Here is a 20,395-nt window from a genome sequence, read left to right on the forward strand (position 1 = left end):
CCTCTCCATCATGCAAAGTCCTTCCTCGGCACACCTGAGCTCCTGACCACATACAAAGCTTTCGTCCGCAGCCTGATGGAGTACTGCTCTCCCCTCTGGGCTGGTGCTCCCGCCTCTCACCTTTCTCGGCTTCACGCTGTAGAAACCAAGGCATTTAGGATCATTGATATCTCCCGCTATGAGGCTGAGTCTTTGGGTCTCTCACTCTCTCACCACAGGCAGGTCGATGGTCTTTCTGTCTTCTACCATCTCCTCTCCGGCCTCGCCCCCCCTGCTCTGTCTCTGATCTGTCCCCCACCCCCATATTTCTGAAGGGAGCTCGAGGTCCACCTCTTTTTCCCCATCTTTGAAACAACCTCCCACACTCTCTTCAATCCTACTCTTCCCTCCTGCTGTTCACCACCACCTACAGTGTCCATCTTGTTTATCCTGTGTACCCCGTCCCATCCCTCTCCCTTCCACAGATCTCGTGATGTCTCTGTTCCCCACTGTTTTGTGCTTCCCTCTCCCGCCCCTCTTATCTCATGATCCTTTTGTTATACGGTCTGGTCTGTGTGTTAGCTCTTATACGAGCCTCGACATTGTATACAATTATTTTTTTTAATGGGGTATAAACAGCCTCGCACGGTGTGTTGGAGACCAAGCACTCTTCAGTTTTGCACTCTTCAGACTGATCTACTTTCTTCCAGCCAATGTAGTTTTGAATGCAAATGATACTTGACAAACTGCTCTTCCTGGAAACGTGGACTCTGTTTCACGACAAACCAACATCTTCGTTTCTCCAGCCTTTGTCCCTCTATTCAGTGCTCAAGGTGCAAAGTGTGGACGAAACACACAATGACATCTTTGCATTACTTTCGTCATCTGTTGTGCGTTATACACGCATAAGTGTGCCGAAAGGGACACATTGCACTACAAAACCACCATGTCCGACCTTCTCCCGTTGACGTCGTACATTCTTGCCTCGTACATGCCAAACGTCCCCAAACACTTGGATTAAAAACAAATTATTCAATGAAGAAAGAAGTTTACCTCCACCATAATTACTGCAGTGGGAAGGGTCACAGTAGCCATTGGTCCCGGGGGTACCCTGACGTCCTGGAGTACCAGCTGGACCTTCGACTCCACGGGGACCGGGCAACCCAACCTCTCCTGGGCTTCCTGGCCGCCCTGTACCTGTTGCACCTACAAAGAGAGTAGTTAAATAGCAATGTGAGATTTGATCAGAGTTCAGAGGTCAAGCCATTTTGGTGAGGCGTGCTTTTAATTCTTTGGTCTTACTCTCATAGCAAAACTGGTTCCTGGTTTGCTGCCATACCACAGCGATGTGCACTCCACTGCCTGCAATCTTATGTCGACTACGAACAATCTTACACTTTTCAGGTCGAAAATGGGAATCGTTAATTCATCACAGCCATTTCGACAAATCCTTTAATGAATGGCAATCATTGATTTAATGCTAAAAAGACATCTATCTATCTCTGCAGGAGTCACGGATATTCACCTTGTGGGCCCTGTATTCCAGGAGGCCCTACAGAGCCGACACCAGATGCTCCCTTCTCTCCCTTTTCCCCACCAACACCTGAATAAAGGGAATGTACAGGAAACAAATCATCATCTGAGAAAAGTTGAAAGGTGATTTTTGTTTCTTATATTTGAGCCATTCATCAACAAGCTTCAGTAGTTTGATTTGAAATTACTCGTACACCAGCAGCCTGGTGTTGGCTTAGCAGCTCGGGTGGCTGGCTCAGGATCCTCGGGTCCTGAGTTTGAGCCCCGTTGGATGCTGAATTAACACCAGGTGGGGTTGACTGTCATTCTTCCGAAGTTGGCAAAATGAGTCCCAGTGAACTGGTAGAGGGGCACGGCATCAGCGGCACAGCTGTGCTTCCAAGAAATGATAGCTACCCAGCAGCCAAGCTGCTATATGCAAGAACAGAGTACACCAGCTCCTGACAGGAGCAGCAGGAAGGGTCATGTTATTGTCCTCTCTGGGGTATGTAGATTACAGTGGATGTCGGCTCGGATCCGTTAGTCTGTGGTCGGCTTGGGCGATTAAGATTTGAGAATCGATTTAAGATTTGAGAATCGATTCCGATTCTTCACCAAAATATAAACAATTCCAATTCGTCCTTGTCTTACATCCAACCTGCTCAACCGGTTTCATCCGAATCCGTCTCTAACTTTTTGAGATATCCTGCACGCAGACAAATCGCGGCGAAAAACATAACCTCCATCCATCTTCGGTGGCGGAGGGAATAAAAAGAAACAACTTTAGCGTAAAATTTATGTTCATGAGTAAATAAAATCAGTGGCATGATTTACATTATATAAATCATGCCAAAGAAGTAAAAGTTACTTCAAATTAATCCAAACATCCAGGAAAATTGTAATTTTTTTTTTTTTTCGATGAGATTTTTTTAAAAAAAGGTTGAACCTGGTTTACCCAGACGGTGTACGAGGCAATAGACGACCGCTCCTTGATCCCTCCCGACTTTTATTTGTTCTTAATAAATATACGGCCATATATCTTTGCCGTTAATAAATGTGATGATTTTGGAATTTCACCATACTCGATACAGATACAATAGGCTAATGCTGTCTGTCGGGTCCTGGAACAAGTTCGACACACACCCACACAGTTCGTGAGTACATGTCTGCTCATTTTCTTCACAAGTTGAACAAACTAGACGCGGAAAAACGGACTTGTCTTTGTCTGTTTTGTAAAGAATGGCAGGAGAAGCTTTTTGATATAATTTGCTGAACCAACGAACGGATTCTTGATGGACAGAGTGAGACAAGGCATTGGAGGAATCGACCCCGGAGATTTGGAACCGGGACAGGCGGGTAAATTGGTTGTATGGAATTTAGGCTTCGATTCCTGGTTCCGATGGAGGGAATCGATTCTATCCGGGTCATCGATTCTTCCGTCCAAGCCTCGACTGTGGGGGATGCGATAAGCATAAAATGCCTCAAGAACGTTGGGTTTACTCCCTTTCATTTCTTGTTAAACTGCAGTAGCAACTATTTAAAAAGGTAATTCATTAATTATACGCGTTTGTAGTTTATAAAAATCCACACGGTTTCAGCGATCATGACCAAACTGGGTACAGACGTCGGCCACGGTCCAACTTAGACACTCGTCGTTTTTGGTGAATCGAGGTCAAAGGTCATGGTCAACACCGAAAACCGAAATTCTTATTTTCGCAATAACGTCCGCTAAAATGGTCGTATCGACTTCAAACCAAATCCAAAATGTGCATCTTCCAATTCTGCATCCGACCATACGTCTCATTGGGGTGTCACACCAACACCCTTCTTAGCGGTCGGGGGTCGAATGTCAGGGGGGGTCGGGTCAAAACTTTCAAATTGCCATAAAAACGCCATTTCAAGTCCGATTGACTTCCAAGTTATGATCATGACCAAACTAAGTGCTATAACTCATTAAACAGTAGCACTATCAACTTATAAGAACCAAATTGATTTCCAGGTTTTTGTTTTTTCAGGGATCATGTAGATAATGACAAAGTTATTCCGGCAATTCCTTGCTCAACGAGCAATTTCATTTGTTTGTTTGTTTGTGTTTGTTCGCACAGAACTTTAGTGATTTTCTCCACAACCGCTTGTCGGATTGACATGAAATTTTCACTGCAGGAGCGACGACTCATGTGGAATGTTTCAATAATTATGACGTCATCATAGATCATGTGGTGTGGCAGCCATGTTGGAAAAATGGGGGAAAAAAAAACTTTGAACCTCTGTATCTGAAACCGCACCAAGGAAAAAATTGAAACTTTGCACATGGCAAGTCCTTTTCGTGGGGAACAAGTGTGTTTTTTATGACGTCATAATTGAATATGTAGAACAGCACATCTAATCAGTATGAAAAATTTTGAGGGTCATTTCAGGATAAATTGGACCACAGAAAAAAAAAATTGATGACATCATCGGTCACGTAATTTGGCAGCCATATTGTTGTTGTTTTTTATTTTATTTTTTTAAACCTTCAAAACACCTCTGTAATGGCTGAACAGATCTCGGAAACACTTTACACTTATGACTGCCTATCAATGAGGAACAAAACGTTCACACATCTGATGTCATAGGTCATGTGGTCTGGTAGCCATATTGGATTTACCCGAAAACTTATTTTAAAAAATCTTCTCCAGAACGGCTGGACAGATTGAGGGGAAACTTCACACACGTTACCCAAGCCTTGGGGATACCAGGGTATTCAGGCATAATTGATGTCACATGGTCTGGCAGCCATATTGGATTGAGCGAAAATCTGAAAAAAATTATTTCTCTTGAACCGCTTCATCAATTGAAGAGAAACCACAATTATGATCTAGTGGTGATGCGGAATATATGTTTTAAATTTCATCCTGATCAGATACATGGTCTAGCAGGCAGAATTATTTAATTTTTTCAATCTTGGTTCTTTTTGATTTAAAAAAAAAAATAAAGCTCACTTGGCTACAAATGAATGGTTTTTAGGGTAGAGGAGTTGCAGCTGAAATGCATATCCTATCCAGGTTCTTCCTGATGACTTCATCTTTGCTTTGTGCTTGTTTGGGTTTCTTCTGAGGACTCCACTGCAGGACTGTATATATTTGGTCTTCCATTTCATTTGAAATGAATTTATTTTAATCCCATTCTGAATTCAGTTGAATAATAATAAACATCATGGGTCAGGGCCAGTTGTCCGATCAAAGCATGGTTGTATCAAAGTAGGACATCTTGGTACCTGGTCATCACTGCCAGCAGTTATAAAGTGGCAGTTCTAATCTAAAGTGGTGCCTCGCTGGTGTCTCATTAATGATGTCTCATTAACCTCCGCCATCGAAGATGGACGGAGGTTACTGTTTTCACCCCTGTCTGTTTGTTTGTTTGTTTGTTTGTTTGTGAACAGTATTACGGAAAAACTCCTGGACGGATTTCGACGAAACTTGGCGGGCAGATTAGGTATGGTCCAAGGATCATGCCATTAGATTTTGGACTTGGTCCAAAGTCCAATGTGGGTGCTATGGCGGCCATTTTGAAAAAATATTTGAATTTTTGTTTTTGCATTTCTACATGTTTTAAGTGATTTCCAACCCCCCCCCCCCAAAAAAAAAATTGTTAGAGGAAAAAAACAAACAAATTTTGCAACTTTTTTTTCAAAAAAATTTCGATTTTTTTTTTTTTGGCATTTCTACATGCGCGTCGATCGAGTTTAGTTTATTCAACCGTGGTTCAGTTGAGTCTGATCCGTTTTGAGCTACAATGAATCGGATATCAGGTTCACTGAAGTGACCCAGCAGTATTGGCGGCGGAGGTTTTGCACTCTACTGAGTGCTCCCGCTCTAGTTAATTATGTAACACACCACTACACAAATTCCACACAAAATACACCACACAAAACTACACAAACACCACACAAAACAAGTCCTGGTGAGGGTCTGCCATCTCTGATTGCTGTTTTTCTTGTTAGGGTACCCTGTCAGTACAGGGTACCCTATTGTTTTTCTTCTGTTTATTATTATTATTATTATTTTTCTTTTTCCGCCGGCATTTTGCACCCTTTTTCGCTTTAAAAACCATTTTCTCTGGGATACTAAGTCCGATCGACACAAAATTTTCACCACAGTATGTATCTTTTTTGATAGCACAATCACGTTATAATTATGACGTCATTGGTCACGTGGTACGGTCGCCATCTTGAAAAAAGCGATAAACTTTGGACATCTGTATCTCGGAAACCGTGCAATGGAAAATTTTTTCGCTTGATACATTTTACTAAGCTCCCTATGGGGAACACGTGTGATTTTTCGTGACGTCATAGGTGAAGCGATATTCCAGTGAAAATTCGTCAAGTAGAACGCCATATAGGAAAAATCTGAAAAATTCTGAGCATCATCTACGCCTAAAATTGCTGCGGAAAATTTTTTTCTTGACGTCATCGATGACGTAATTCGGCCGCCATCTTGTTTTTTAGTGTTTTTTTAAAAAAAATCTTCTTCTCCAGAAGGGCTGGACAGATTAAGGCGAAACTTTACACGTACATTCCCCCTGATGTCCTCTTTCAAGTTTGTTAATTTGTTGTTGATACGTCACATGGTTTGGCGGCCATCTTGAAAAAACCCTAAAACCTTCAAACATCTTCTTCTCCAGAAGCGCTGGTCCCATGAAGGCGAGATTTCACAACTATATTCGGGACATGTATGCGATGCAAGTTTGTTAATTTCAAAGTGATAGGTCACATGGTTTGGCCGCCATGTTGGATTTAAGAAAAATATTAAATAATGTTTTCTCTGGTATTTCATAAGCCATCGAAGCGAAAATTTGCAATTGCCTTCCTCCCTCAAGTCTGCATACATGGTAAAAAATTTTTACCTCAGAAGTCACACATGGTTTGGCGGCCATCTTGGATAGAAAAATAGACCTTATCCGATTTTCACGAAACTTCACACACTTGTTCGGGTCGACGATGGAAAGCAGAATTTAAATTTATGATATCATAGGTCACAAGGTTCGGCAGCCATCTTGGATTGAAAATGAATAAATTTTAAAAATCTTCTTCTCGAGAAGGGCAAGACAGATTAAGACGAAACTTCACAGATATATTCCCCATGAGATCCTTTCTCAAGTTTGTTAATTTCTTCTTGATCGGTCACATGGTTTGGCGGCCATCTTGAAAAAACCCTAAAACCTTCAAACATCTTCTTCTCCAGAAGCGCTGGTCCACTGAAGGGGAGATTTCAGAACTATATTCGGGAGAGTAAGGCGATATAAGTTTGTTAATTTCGAATTGATAAGTCACATGGTTTGGCCGCCATCTTGGATTTAAGAAAAATATTAAATAATGTTTTCTCTGGAACCGCTTAACCAAACGAATCGAAAATTTGTAATTATCATCGAGAGGGCATTATGCACGCATGATAAAAATTATGACGTCACACGTCACATGGTTTAGCGGCCATCTTGGATAGAAAAACGCACCTTAACCGATTAACACGAAACTTCACAACCGTGTTCCAATACCCAGTTGGAAGCAGAATATAAATTTCTGATGTCATAGGTCACATGGTTCGTCAGCCATCTTGGATTGAAAAACAATATCTTCAAAGCGTCTTTTTCTCTGAAACAGCTGAACAGATCCAGCCGAAACTCGACCACTATGAGCGCGTGTCCTTGACGAATAAAAAGTTCCAACTCGCTTTTGAGGTACGGCAGAGCGTTTGGCAGCCATATTGGATTGAAGGAAAAATATTAATTAATGTTTACTCTGGTACTACTGCATCAATAAAAGTAAAGCATCACCTCTATGGAGAAACAGTCATGCGGAAAGAGGGTTTGAAATTTCAACGGGATCGGAGGCAGGGAATGGCAACCATGTTGGATTTAAGAAAAATATTAAATAATGTTTTCTCTGGAACTGCTTAACCTAGCGAAGCGAAAATTTGCACTTATCGTCTACAATTGTGTTTGCACATGTGGTGAAAATTATGACATCAGAAGTCACATGGTTTGGCCGCCATCTTGGATTGAAGGATAAATATTAATTAATGTTTACTCTGGAACCGCTTCCTCTGTATATGCGAAACTTCACATTTATAATTCAGGTGACATGCGAAACAAAGTTTAAAATTTCAACCTGATCGGTCCACGCGGTTTTGGGAAGCCAGAATTATTTAATTATTTGAATCTAGAAGCCAGTAATAACGAAATTGAACGCTTTGTGCTGCCCGGTTCAGAACTCGTCTGTTCCGCGCCCTCTCGAAGCAGGCCTGTGTTTGTATCACTATTAAATAATGTTTTCTCTGGCACCGCTTATCCTTTCAATGCGAAACTTTGCGACTGTCATCTGCAGAAAGTCCCATGTTGTATCAAAGGCCGACACGTCTGGGTACCCGGTCATCACTGCCAGCAGTTATAAAGTGGCAGTTCTAGTTACTTTTGTTATTAGAAGCACCTTGGAAAAATGACTCAATAAGCTACTCCACCAGTCAAAAGTTTTAGAACACCCCCATTTTTCAGTTTTTACTGAAATTTAAGCAGTTCAAGTCCAGTGAATAACCTGAAATGGTACAAAGCTAAGCGGTAAACTGCCAGAGGCTAAAAAAAACAAAGTTTAGGTCACCAAAAACTGAAAAATAATGTAAATTTCAGAGTTGTTAAAAAAGTTCCTTTTCAGGGAACAAGTAATGGGTTAGCAACTGCAGCTGTTCTGCAGCAATGGAAGTAAATTAAGCCTTGAAAGTTGATGCAAACAATTCCTACAGGTGTCCCAACTTTTGTTGATTAGTTACAAACCCTCGGTCTGTATAAAAGCAGTGTTGGAACAGACTGTGTTGCTACAACCTCTGAATTTGGACAATATTGCGCTGCAGCAAGTTGTATATTGCTATCATCATGGTGAGAAAAAGACAATTAACAAAGGAAGACAGACAGACCATTATAACCCTTAAAAGTGGAGGTTTTTCCTTCAGAGAAATTGCAAAGTAAGCCAAGGTGTCAGTGAGTACAGTTTCCTACACCATCAAAAGGCATTTGGAAACTGGAGGAAACTCTGACAGGAAGAGGTCTGGCAGACCCAAAGCCACAACACAATCAGAAGACAAGTTTCTGAGAGTCAACAGCTTGCGTGATGGGCGGCTCACAGGACAGCAGCTTCAAGCACAGTTCAACACTGGTCGAAGTAAGGAAGTCTCAGTTTCAACTGTGAAGAGAAGACTTCGAGCTGCAGGTTTGACAGGTCGAGTGGCAGGAAGAAAGCCATTGCTAATATGGCAAAATAAGAAAAAGAGGTTTGCCTGGGTCATGAAGCACTGCCAGTGGACAACTGAAAACTGGAAGAAGGTCTTATGGACCGATGAATCAAAATTTGAAATCTTCGGTTCATCACGCAGGGTTTTTTGTACGCCGTCGAGTAGGCGAAAGGATGGTTCCTCAGTGTGTGACACCAACTGTCAAACATGGAGGAGGAAGCGCGATGATCTGGGGCTCTTTTGCTGGATCCAGAGTCGGCGACTTGCACAGAGTGACCAGCACCCTGAACCAAAAGGGCGACCACAGCATTTTGCAGCGCCATGCGATAGCCTCTGGTCTTCACCTAGTTGGTCAGGGGTTCATCCTACAGCAATATAACGACCCAAAACCTACCTCCAGACTATGTCAGAACTACCTTAGAAGAAAAGAACAAGACAGTAGGCTTCAAATCATGGAATGGCCAGCACAGTCTCCAGACTTAAACCCCATCGAGCTGGTTTGGGATGAACTGGACAGAAGGGTGAAAGCAAAGCAACCGACAAGTGCAACACATTTGTGGGAACTTCTGCAACAGTGTTGGGAAGAACTTTCCAAACAATATTTGATTTCCATGATAGAAAGAATGCCACGAGTATGTTCGGCTGTTATATCTGCAAAAGGTGGCTACTTTGAGTCACAAATTTAGATTAAATTTTGTTCAACAAAACAGTTCCATGATTTATTTTTTTTGATCTGCAATTGTTTATTTGTTCTATGCTTTAATTTCAGAGTACATTGAAACATTAAACTGCTTTAATTTCAGTAAAAACTGGAAAATGGGGCTGTTCTAAAACTTTCGACAGGTTGAGTGTGTATGCACCTTAATACAATTTTTGCACAAAGCGGAAATCCCCAATGGGGAGGGGGGCAAATGAAATTGCTACAACCTCAGTCGTGTGACCCTTAGTACTCCTGTCAGGTTTGGTTGAGATTGGATAAGTAACGACCGAATGTATCACAGTCAGACAGACAGACAGACAGACACTAAATTGCGTATTTTAGTATGATGATAATGATAAAACTTCACCAACAAAATTTCCACAGATCACATATTCTTTGGAAAAGATGAATAGAATATGTAACGGTCTATATTCTCTTAACATACGGACCACACTTACCCTTTTCGCCTTTTCGACCCGGAAGGCCTGGTGGTCCAGGGAAGCCTGGTCTGCCACGACCCCCAGCTTCACCACGCATTCCCCGAGGTCCTTCACGACCTGGCTCTCCGGGTGGCCCTGCAGATGCTTGGCCAACCTTCAGGCGTGGAAGCTGAGCAAGTATGTTGTTGAATCTGGAGACTTGGGCTGTGATTGATGCAGGAGGGGAATCAGACACACAAAGGTCTTCATGACAAACATCTTATGCATACAGGATTTATTTATTTTGAAAATCGAGTGCAATCACCAAACAATCATAATATAGTAATAATATGAGTTCCATTTCAAGGAACTTCGACACAGGAAGAGGCCATTCAGCCCATTAAGGTCTGCGCTCTTATTACCGACTTGCAGTTGTTTGTCCATGTTCTATCCTTCTAAATGCTGAGTGTCAAGCAAGGAAGTTGTTGTTGTTGCTTTTACTTTATCATTGTAGAATATTGTTGTGTTGCTTTCATCATGGTTACACTTACTGTGAACCAATTATCCACGCTACCTACCGTTGATAAGCTGCTCGCACACTTGCCGTGCAATGTCTCTCACAAACCGCTGCCCCTGCGCGTCTCCCTGGTCGGCGCAGGTACACACAGGTATTTACTGTCATGTTTGGGATGATAACAAGGTGAATTTTTCGCTACCATGTGCAAACTACTTGCATTATGCCTTGAGCCTGATCATTTGTACTTACCCTTTCACCTTTATCTCCCTTTAATCCCAGGTTTCCCTGTGGGAAAACATACATGCCGTGAGTGAGTGAGTTTGCAAACCACCGTCACTCAGAGTAATTACAAGGGATGAGCAGGTCTTGAAGCAGTTTTGACTTTGGCACTCGAGTGATGGCCTCCTGGATCTACGAGGTGCAAAATATCCTGGGTCTGCGAGGTACAATGTCTGAGAAATAATGATTTGTAATTATAAATATCGAATTGATTACATCGCGTTTTGGGCTGGCAGGGTAGTTCAAAGATGGCATACTCACCTTTGAACTGTCTGGTCTGGGTTTTTTTTTTTGTATACATTGTCGAGGCTCGTATGAGTGATCTGACTCTAAACTGTTATCCTGGTGCCTCTCAGGCAGCTATTTTTCGACAAGAGCGAGGATAATTGAAGAGCAAGGTTAAATTGAAAGTGGGGTCGTGGGGCAACAATTGGGAATAACAGGCAAGGGGATAAACAAATAGTAAAGAGAGAGATAGAGAAAGAAAGAGAAAATAAGCCAGTAAGTGGGTTGGGTCGGAAAATCTCATCTTTGAAATAATCAAACTGATAAAGTTTCCCCAAAGCGATCGACTGTCTTCACGTGAGTGCAGGTTCACGCTGGCAAAGAGAATCATCAGCTGAGACCACTTTGCCAGACTCGATGGACTGTGAGAACAGGGTCTTCGAGCGGCATCTAACGACTCGTATCAAGTGTTGCTGAATAGTTTGAACGCCAAATATGCTGGACGTACAAGTGGCCAGGGCACGTTAATGAAGAGGTACAGTACGTAACTTTTCAGCTTGAAGTTGGCGTATCACGTCTTCTCTTGGACAGAATAGATGTCAATAAATACACAAGGAAATAATTTTCATCCAGAATGCAATGGAGGCCATTTACATGGTACGCGCCTTCTAGCAATGGCAACAAAATTATGAGTTCCACAAGTGTTACGACCACGAAGGAGAATCTGAGCGCTAAAGGGGAACCCAGTACTAAATCGGAAAGCTCCACCAAGGACAATTGACGAAGGCACACAGCTACAAAACTTCTTCCAACAGAAGTTAAATGAAGTCATTCACATTCTGTATCAAGAGCATGACAGAAGATTTGAGCAAAAAGGCACGCGACTCCTCTCAGATTGAAAACCTTGAAATGATTATTGGGGGGTTTTCCCCCCAATTTGGTTCAGGTCCTCAAAAGTATTCCAGAATACTCAAATCAATTGAAGACCAGTGCAAAGCCGACGTTGATCCGGAACGTCTAAGCCTCCAGCTACAAATGTTACCTGATTTTAAAAGATCGGAGACCAGCGCGGTCCGTGTGACTGGCTGGGAGACCATTTGCCAGGCAATGTCGATGGATTCAGTCATTAAGGAGCTCTTTCCAGAAGTCCACAAAATTCTCAAACTGTACTTCACAGTGCCAGTCACTCATTCAGTCCAGAGAAGGGTGAGAAATACCTGAGGCCAACCATGAGCCAACAAAGGCTGTGCTGCTATACATTGCAGGTGGTGCTCGGTTCATAACTGAATACAATGGTTTTTGGCTTATTAACCCTCTTATTCAACCCCTGCATCCTCCCTGACCCCTCACTCTTACCCATATACCTTGTTGGTCCATTTCCATCTATTTTGTCCCTTGGCCCTGCTGTTGGCATGCCATCCTCTTTCTACTGTTCCTTTTGTTCTGTTGCATCCTGATCAGTCTGCATTCTTCCAAAATTCAGCATTCTAGTTTAGCCTCAACATTGCATACAGAAACAAAAAAATCATGCTTGAGAATACTTAGTCATTTCTTTGGGCTTGAATGTGCAAGCTTTTTGATTCGGGCTCAGCCAATGCGGACTATATCGACGAACAAAACACACTGACTTACTGGATCACCCGTTGGACCCCGGGGCCCTGGCTTTCCACCTGGTCCATCTGTACCAGCCGGACCTTGAGGACCCTGAGAGGCATTGAAAGGAGAAGCAAGGATTGAGAAGTGAGGTTGTCCAATTACAATTTTGAAGACGCTGAATGTTGTGCTCGTCTTCCTGCTGAGGGGAAATTGGTTGTGGAATGAATGATGTGCCAGCCAGTATCACTGCACAACCATCGACAAGAACAGGAAAAGAAATAAAGCAGAATGAGATGTGTCAATTCATCTTTTTTTTTTCTCCCCGATTAACGGTGAATTTTTGTAACTCACCACTGGACCTGGTGGGCCAACAACACCTTGGCTGCCATCCTTGCCAGCCTTACCCTATTTGAGGAAAGCGAAAGGATTGATGGAGTGAAAGAAGACATCAAATATATAGAAGACGGACTGATACGCACAAAGAGACTCGTTTGTGAGACATTTCAAAATAGGGGAACTTACTCTCGGTCCTTCTGTTCCTTGTCTGCCCATCGCACCTTGAGGTCCTACAGGACCCTGTGGAGATGTAATAGCAGGAGATGTAACTGCAGTAGACTAAGTGTGGGTTTTAATGAAAGACCGAGTTTGTCTCATTGGGTTAGTAGAAGGTCACGGAGACTGCACGTACCATCATGCCAGGGGGACCGGCAATTCCCTTTTCTCCCTTTTCACCCTGAGCGCCCTGTATGTGGAAAAAAAAAAATCCAAGTGAATCCCACGTTAAACCTCTTGCCATTTCACACCCAAACATTGCTTCTTCCGAAGGATATATTCTTTCTGCAATTATCATGGCTATTATAAAAATATTAACCTCCTGGATTCATTACTCCAAGCTTTTGGGACTTGGCTTGGCCTGTGCCGTTGACGTCAATGTTTCAATGAATCTCAGGTTTGATAGGAATGCAGATGTAATTTTAGAGGAGGGGTGTGAAAGAGGAAAATGTTGGTGATGTGGAATAATCGGATGCAATAATAAATTATTCAATGCAGGTTTAAAAGACGACAAGCAGACCGTTTTGTGGCTCCCACTTTGAAAGCTTGGCCCCATTGCAAAACGGTGCAATGCATTGCACTCACCGGCGGTCCAGTGATGGAGAAGCCATTCGGCCCTCTTGGTCCACGACTACCAAAAGCCCCACGCGGCCCCGTTTCTCCACGCAAACCTTGAGCCCCCTGCACGTAAACAAGAAATATAATTCTCTGCTCTGACATTACTGCTCAAGGTTGGTGTTAATACAAAACCCATTAGAACGGCACTCGGTCGAATGCATAGCTCCGCCAGGCTGAACAGTTGAAGTTTACATTTTGCATGCTACTGATAGGCTGGATCTGCAATCCGGACCCGAACCAAGGTCTCGGCGGCTTGTTCTCGTCACCCACTCAATTAATTCACTTACTTTTATCATAACTCGTCCAACAACTTTTCAAAATATCGGTGCTCCATGCCATTTTTGTCTCAATGTTGAAGAATCACTGAAAGAAATTTTTAAAGTTTCTCGTATCCGGATTCCGATCTTCACCAAAATCGAATCATTTTATCCTTGTGACACACGCAACCTCGTCTGAATCCGTCCATAACCTTTGGAGATAATCTGCTCACAGACAGACAGACAGACGGACAGACAGACATATAGATAGACATTGGTGAAAACTTAACCTCCGACGACCTTCGGTGGAGGAGGTAATACTGAGTTGTCACGTTTTGCGTCATTGTTTAACGTCATGAGGATGGGTGGTACACGAAGAGGAGGAAACTTAATCCACACACACAACCATAAAATGGTTCCTCGACATCGTGTTGTGATTTCGGCACTGCAGTTGTTGGCCTGGATGGTTTTCTCCCTCCGGCTTGTGGGATCAATGTGAAAGTACCGGTGGTGCCTTTTGTCCCGGGTAAGTGGACTGCGTTCCCTCCAAAGTAACCTTTATTGCCAGTTGCATACATTTTGCCAATACTGGATCCAGTTTAGTAGTTTTATGCTTGAACAAACCTTGCATGCCTGGTACTGGATCAAACACACATTTAATACATTCAGTCCCCGGAATCTGCGGTGAAGATAACATCCAAGTCAGTAATGGTGGGTTTTTTTTTTGTAAACGGTCAAATGGTCTGTACCCTGTTCGTTCATTCCCCTGCTTGTTGAGTCAAAATGTGGCCTCAATGCCCCCCCTTCCCTCCTGTTAACTTGTTGTCCTTTTGATCCTCCGTTACGTCGCTCTTCCACGAGATCTTGTGTGTGGTGGGGAGGGGTAATGGCGGAAAAAACGAGACGATCATTTAAACGGAGCCACACAGGACTCGGTGAATTTGTGGTTAAGGCATCCGCTCTGAGTTTGTAAAGTTAGATTGTGATCCGAGCAGAGTTGTACCAAAAACTTTGAAAATGGTCCGTGTTACTTCTTCACCTAACGAACAGCATTTAGAGGATAGAGCACAGCCAACCCCCACGCTACTCTCATCCCTTGTGGAGGGAGATTTTATTTTTTTATTTTTGTATACATAGTTGAGGCTCGTGGAAGAGCTAGTACACTGAACGGATCAGGACATAACTGGACATAAGGAACAGTAGAGAGAAGGGGAGGGGGAGCGCCAACAGCAGAGTTGAATGTCAAGATGGAGGGAGTCTTGAACAAAGAATGGGGGGGGGGCAGGAAAAGACAAGATGGATACAGGACGGGGAAAAAAACTGCAATTTGGAAGAAGAGGGGCTTGGGAGGGGAAATGGGTGTTAACGAGGGTTGGAAAGATCATGGTTTTGGATCGGGGATGGCCTGAGATGGTAGTGAACAGCTGTCTTGAACACCTGGAGGGAATAATGAGATCGAAGAGAATGTGGAAGTTTGTTGCACAGACAGGAGAAAGAAAAACTGGATGAATTAATGGAGGTCAGTAGTGATTCGAAATTTAGGTAATTTCACCAGAAAGGGGTTGATGGTGCACTGTGTGCACCCAGCAAAAGCCTGGGGGGGGGGGCAAAGCACAGAAACAGCTGAGGATATAAGACCAGAGAGGAGGCGTTAGAATATAGAGACCAGCGACCTGTCTGCAATGGTGAAGTGATATGCCCAGAGACTCAGCCTCAGCGTGGGAGACTCCAATGATCTTGAAGGTCTTGATTTCTATGGTGTCAAGCTGAGCAACGTATGAGACAGGTGTGCCACCCCAGAGGGGAGAACAGTACTTCATCTAGCTGCGGATGAATGTCCTGTAGGTGGAAAGGAGTTCAGGTGTGCCATGGAAGGACTTGGCATGACAGAGGATGCCCAGTCGGTAGCTTGTGTTGGAGGCCAATTTTGAAATGTGGTTTGCCCAAGAAAGATCATGGCTGATAGTGAGTGAGACCCAGTAGTTTAAATGACTGAACTTCCTCAAGACGATCGCAAAGAAAGTTGAGAGGAGGGTTTGCGAGATGGTCCTTATGGAGACAGGTGGCAGAGTTTGAGATTTGTCAGGATTGAAAGACATATTCCAAGCATTTGACCGTATTGTGATTTTTTTTTTCAATGTCTGAAGAGAGGGAAGAGGATGCAGCCTGCCTGTATGAAGGATGAGGAATGTCATGGCAGATGGTGGGGTCATCAGCAAATAGATAAAGGGGATTTTCCAGAGAATGAGATAATTTTTTGTGAGATTTCTCCAGAAAAGTTCCCCGCTGACTGCTGGGAGAAAAGCGCCGCCACTGGTTGGTGCTACCATCACCCAGTACGTCCCGGGAAGTAACTTACCCCAATATCAACGGGTTGTGTTTGTCTGATGTCAAGTCCTGGGTTGACTGCTATCTGTCTGTTTATGAGTGCATGAATTGTGTGACAACATCTATATGAGCCTTGTAAACCATAGGAGAAAAAAAAAACAACTCACCTGTTGTCCTGGTAATCCGACAGAGCCTCTTGGTCCTTTATTTCCTGTGGCCCCCTTTGGAGGATGATCAAAGGTTGTGTCAGAGGTTTGGTTGGAATTTGGAGAAGGAATGATTGTGGGAGGGGCGGGGGGAGGGTGAGGTGGGTTTAGATTTACAAGAAAAATATTTGAGAGGAAACTCACTTCATGTATACACACAGTCATAAATCTGCAGAACAATTTGTTGTTTTATTCTTCTTACAATAGGATAATTCACAATTACATTTCATTCCAGCTCATCTCCTGTGAAAACGGAATGAGGACCTGTTGCTATTTTTTGAGAGCAAATTTGGAAATCACCGATTGATGTATGAGGCTATGAATTCCATAACTCCTCCATAAGGATGATCTCTCCACCATCCAAAACCACACAAAAGGCTCTGACAGGTGCCACGGGGTCAGGTATACTTACGGGTGGACCAGCAGGTCCTGGAGGACCTTTGCTGTCTTGAGCACAAGAGCAGGCATGAGGAAGCGATGGACAGGACATCTCCACACGCTGCATTGATGGGGAACAACAACACATTTTTTTTTGTTGTTTGATTAAAAGATGTGAAATAAAAAATAAATACCATATAAATTTTTTTCAGCATTTCCGTGCTTTGGATTAGCTTTTGTTGGCTCTTCCCAGCTTATGTTGCATTCCTTTGTGATAACGTCACCAAAGTCGGTGGCAAAATGGTGGTGTCCGTTCCTGAGTCTGGGAGGTCGCCGGTCCGAACCCTGTCGGAGTCGTACCAAAGATTTTAAAATGGTGCGTGCTGCATCCTTGTTTGATGCTCAGCATTTAAAAAGGACAGAGCACAGACTCCCACAGGTTGACAACCATTGTGCAGTCTTGATGGGCCAAATGGCCTCCTGTGTTGACATTCCTCAGAAGTGAATTCATTTGAATTATTAACTTGCTGCATCGAGTACAGTTGTTCTGGACCAGCTCAGTTGGTAGTAGTGCATTCTTTTGTATTCACTTGGGTATTATGTTTTTGAGTTTCTGCTTCGATGAAGACCTACTTTGGTCAGTATGATGGCACCCATATGTCACATACAAGGCTCTGCGAAACCGAATCTAACCACTACAAGAGGCATCAATGTAGGTCTAGCATCTTAAAATGGCCTTAACGAAACTTTCCATACGTCACTCCCTCTGATCAGTACTGAAGATTGAATTGGCTGTGAAATGGCCTTGCTTCAGCCAATCCCCTGAGCAACTTTTAGGAGAAATACGCAGCAGTGAATCTCACCAGCTGTGTAACAAGGTCAAAGTTCGAAGCTTGCTTGATCAGTTCATGTGATTAAAGCAGATAAAGCAGGATGCAGCCTCTGCATATCAGCAACTCCATTACACGAGCAAAGAGAAAGCCCACATCTTTCTTAACCCACACTCCAAGTAAGAATTACTCACTGATGATCCTTCAGCTCAAAGGCAGATTTTAACCCTGCAATCGAGCACAAGTTCCGGAATGATACAGCAGCCTCCATACCGACTCCTATTCAATGACTTCAATTGTTTGTTGTCACATTTGTTATGGAAATATAACAATCGAATCACTTACGAGTGCAGGTAACTCGCAGCATTTGTCACGGATGCCCCAGTCGGCGCTACACACGATGTCCAGCATTTGCAGCTCCAACTGCAACGACATGTGTGGATGGGTTTTGTGGATCTTTCATTGCGATGCAATGTCACGGACATGATCCGCTAGCTCGATTAGTTTTACAAGAACAAAATGACAGTTGACACTCCAGTCACTACAATGAGAATACAAATCATATTGTTTCAAGATAGAAGAAGGATACACTAGGATGAATCATAAAAAAATTTAGGTTTAGGAAGGGATGCATGAGGAGCATCCATAACCCGAACGTACTCCCGGCCGTAGATGAAGGTAGGAATTGGGCATTTGGCCAGGGTACTGGCGAACAGTAGCCGACACTTTTTGAAAATCAGCCATGGGATCTTCAACATCCACCAGTGACTGCAAACAAACTGGATAGTTCTGGCTTAACATCCCTTCAAAGGATGTCGCCTCGCCCAGAGGGCACAAGGATGATAGTTTTAGTCGGGGTCCAAATCAAACCCAGAAAAGACAGCCAAAAGATGAGGAAGCTATCTCTGCGCTATCCTTACGGTCCATGAGGAGCGATGATTGTTATAAAGAGCATGATGGCCAGCAAGTGTTCTCAATTTTAATTTTTCAAATAAAATAATAAAATATTGACATGTTAACATGGGTTCTCCTGTGAGTGTGCTTAACTGAACTGCTGCCTCATGATGTGGGGAACCCAGGTTCAAATCCTGTAGACCATGTGTTTGCTCTTTGTTTCTTAGTGCCATGTGAAAGCACATTGATGTCGACTAATGGCTTTGGCTGGATACATGTCTTTGGATGTATGTGAAACATTCCCAATTTCCTCCATGAGCCTGAAATTGTTGTATAAATCGGAGAGAGGGGGGAGAGAGAGAGGGAGGAGAGAAAGAGAAAGAGAAAGAGAAAGAGAAAGAGAAAGAGAAAGAGAAAGAGAACGAGAAAGAAAAAGAGAAAGAGAAAGAGAAAGAGAAAGAGAAAGAGAAAGAGAAAGAGAAAGAGAAAGAGAAAGAGAGAGAGATAGAGAGAGAGAGAGAGAGAGAGAGAGAGAGAGAGAGAGAGAGAGAGAGAGAGAGAGAGAGAGAGAGAGAGAGAGAGAGAGAGGGAGAGAGAGAGAGAGAGAGAGAGAGAGAGAGAGAGAGAGAGAGAGAGAGAGAGAGAGAGACTGCTCCATCACGCTAAAACCATGAAACCGAGCAGCCCGAAACTTTGCAGGAAACAAAGGGAACTCCCAAGGAAGCGCATGAGTGAAAGTAAGTTTGATGTTTGGGTTAATTAAAACATCCTTTTCGAAGATAATTAATGACCTTGCTTAATTATATCTTTTATCAGGCGCATCCTCAGCGACTTTGCCCGGATCTGAAGCCGCCTTGTTTTTTTCGCCTGCTCAACTATGCCCTGACTTGGAACAGGCCGCAATGATTTCTTCATGAGTTAAAAAAAAACTTTCATCACTCATAATATCAAAAGCCTGTTCATCATGGCGATGAACCGCTGTGCACAACACTTCTGTAATTGCTATAGTTTTCAAATTAGGAGCTTGGAACGATTTCATCCATGACATGATGCAATTTTCCATGATGTACTCTCACGGACAAACTAAAGTACATCATAGAAAGATTATTTGGTTTTTGAGGATCAGATATTGGCCAGACCACATAAGTGACGAAATCTGGAGTGAAATCTGATGATTTAAAGACATAACGAGTCTTAAAACGAAGTCTACATACCTCTTTACTTTAAGCAAGCGAGGCGATGTTGCCTCCTCCATAAATACACAAGAAAATGTGAAATATATTTCAATATTTAATGCATTCACTGCTAGATCTCATGCCCTATCCTCCAGAGGGATTGCTTATCCATTACTTCTGCCAGATCTGTGTCTATATTTTTGGAGATTTCACGAGGTGACAGGGAGTGAAAGCAAATCTGGTGAAAAACGGACGTTTTAAAATTAAGTTATAACGTTTGCACAGACCGCGAACCGATGTACCACGTGACGTGTGCACAGACGAGCAGGCAACGTGGCAGATTATCTGCAATGTTTATTTCACGGGTGATTAAACTTTACGAATGTCTCCAGGGTTGTTCTGCGTTAAACAGCAACTCTTTTGTGGATAAACGAGTCATTATTTGAACGAATTCATTTAATATATTTAACTGCTGCAGGCACAGTGAAGACCGGATTTAAAGTTAATGGGATTCAATATGGTGTGCAGCCACAGCCTGGCCAGTCGTTCCTCATCAACCATTGAATTGGAGTGCTTTCTTCAGCGCTTAAGCCACTTGCCAAGCACCCATTGTCGATAATGGTACCACGTTACGTCAATATGAGCGAATCAATCACTCACTGTAGACGCTT

The 20,395-nt window shown here is 43.1% G+C and overlaps 1 protein-coding gene across 4 annotated transcripts in view; it reads right to left on the bottom strand.

Annotated features, from left to right (window-relative positions):
- LOC147012683 (collagen alpha-1(XIV) chain-like) overlaps nt 1-20,395 on the bottom strand; it is a 168,562-nt gene that overhangs the window by 6,920 nt on the left and 141,247 nt on the right. For 2 of the 4 annotated variants that reach the window (XM_085853765.1, XM_085853766.1), the window contains 13 exons: nt 18,001-18,078; nt 16,860-16,946; nt 16,409-16,462; nt 13,624-13,719; nt 13,175-13,228; nt 13,009-13,062; nt 12,838-12,891; nt 12,523-12,594; nt 10,636-10,671; nt 10,448-10,514; nt 9,909-10,094; nt 1,505-1,582; nt 1,033-1,185 (listed from right to left, as the gene is read on the bottom strand). In XM_085853765.1, the coding sequence (XP_085709891.1) occupies nt 1,033-1,185; nt 1,505-1,582; nt 9,909-10,094; nt 10,448-10,514; nt 10,636-10,671; nt 12,523-12,594; nt 12,838-12,891; nt 13,009-13,062; nt 13,175-13,228; nt 13,624-13,719; nt 16,409-16,462; nt 16,860-16,946; nt 18,001-18,078 (1,069 nt within the window). Of the gene's footprint in view, nt 1-1,032; nt 1,186-1,504; nt 1,583-9,908; nt 10,095-10,447; nt 10,515-10,635; nt 10,672-12,522; nt 12,733-12,837; nt 12,892-13,008; nt 13,063-13,174; nt 13,229-13,623; nt 13,720-16,408; nt 16,463-16,859; nt 16,947-18,000; nt 18,079-20,395 lie in introns of those variants that run through there. The other 2 variants (XR_015051032.1, XM_085853768.1) reach the window with 2 other exon arrangements.

The sequence above is a fragment of the Eptatretus burgeri genome, chromosome 14 (assembly GCF_056783735.1).
Source record: "Eptatretus burgeri isolate ZD-2024b chromosome 14, Ebu_testis_v1, whole genome shotgun sequence".
In the NCBI taxonomy this organism is placed as follows: Eukaryota; Metazoa; Chordata; class Myxini; order Myxiniformes; family Myxinidae; genus Eptatretus; species Eptatretus burgeri.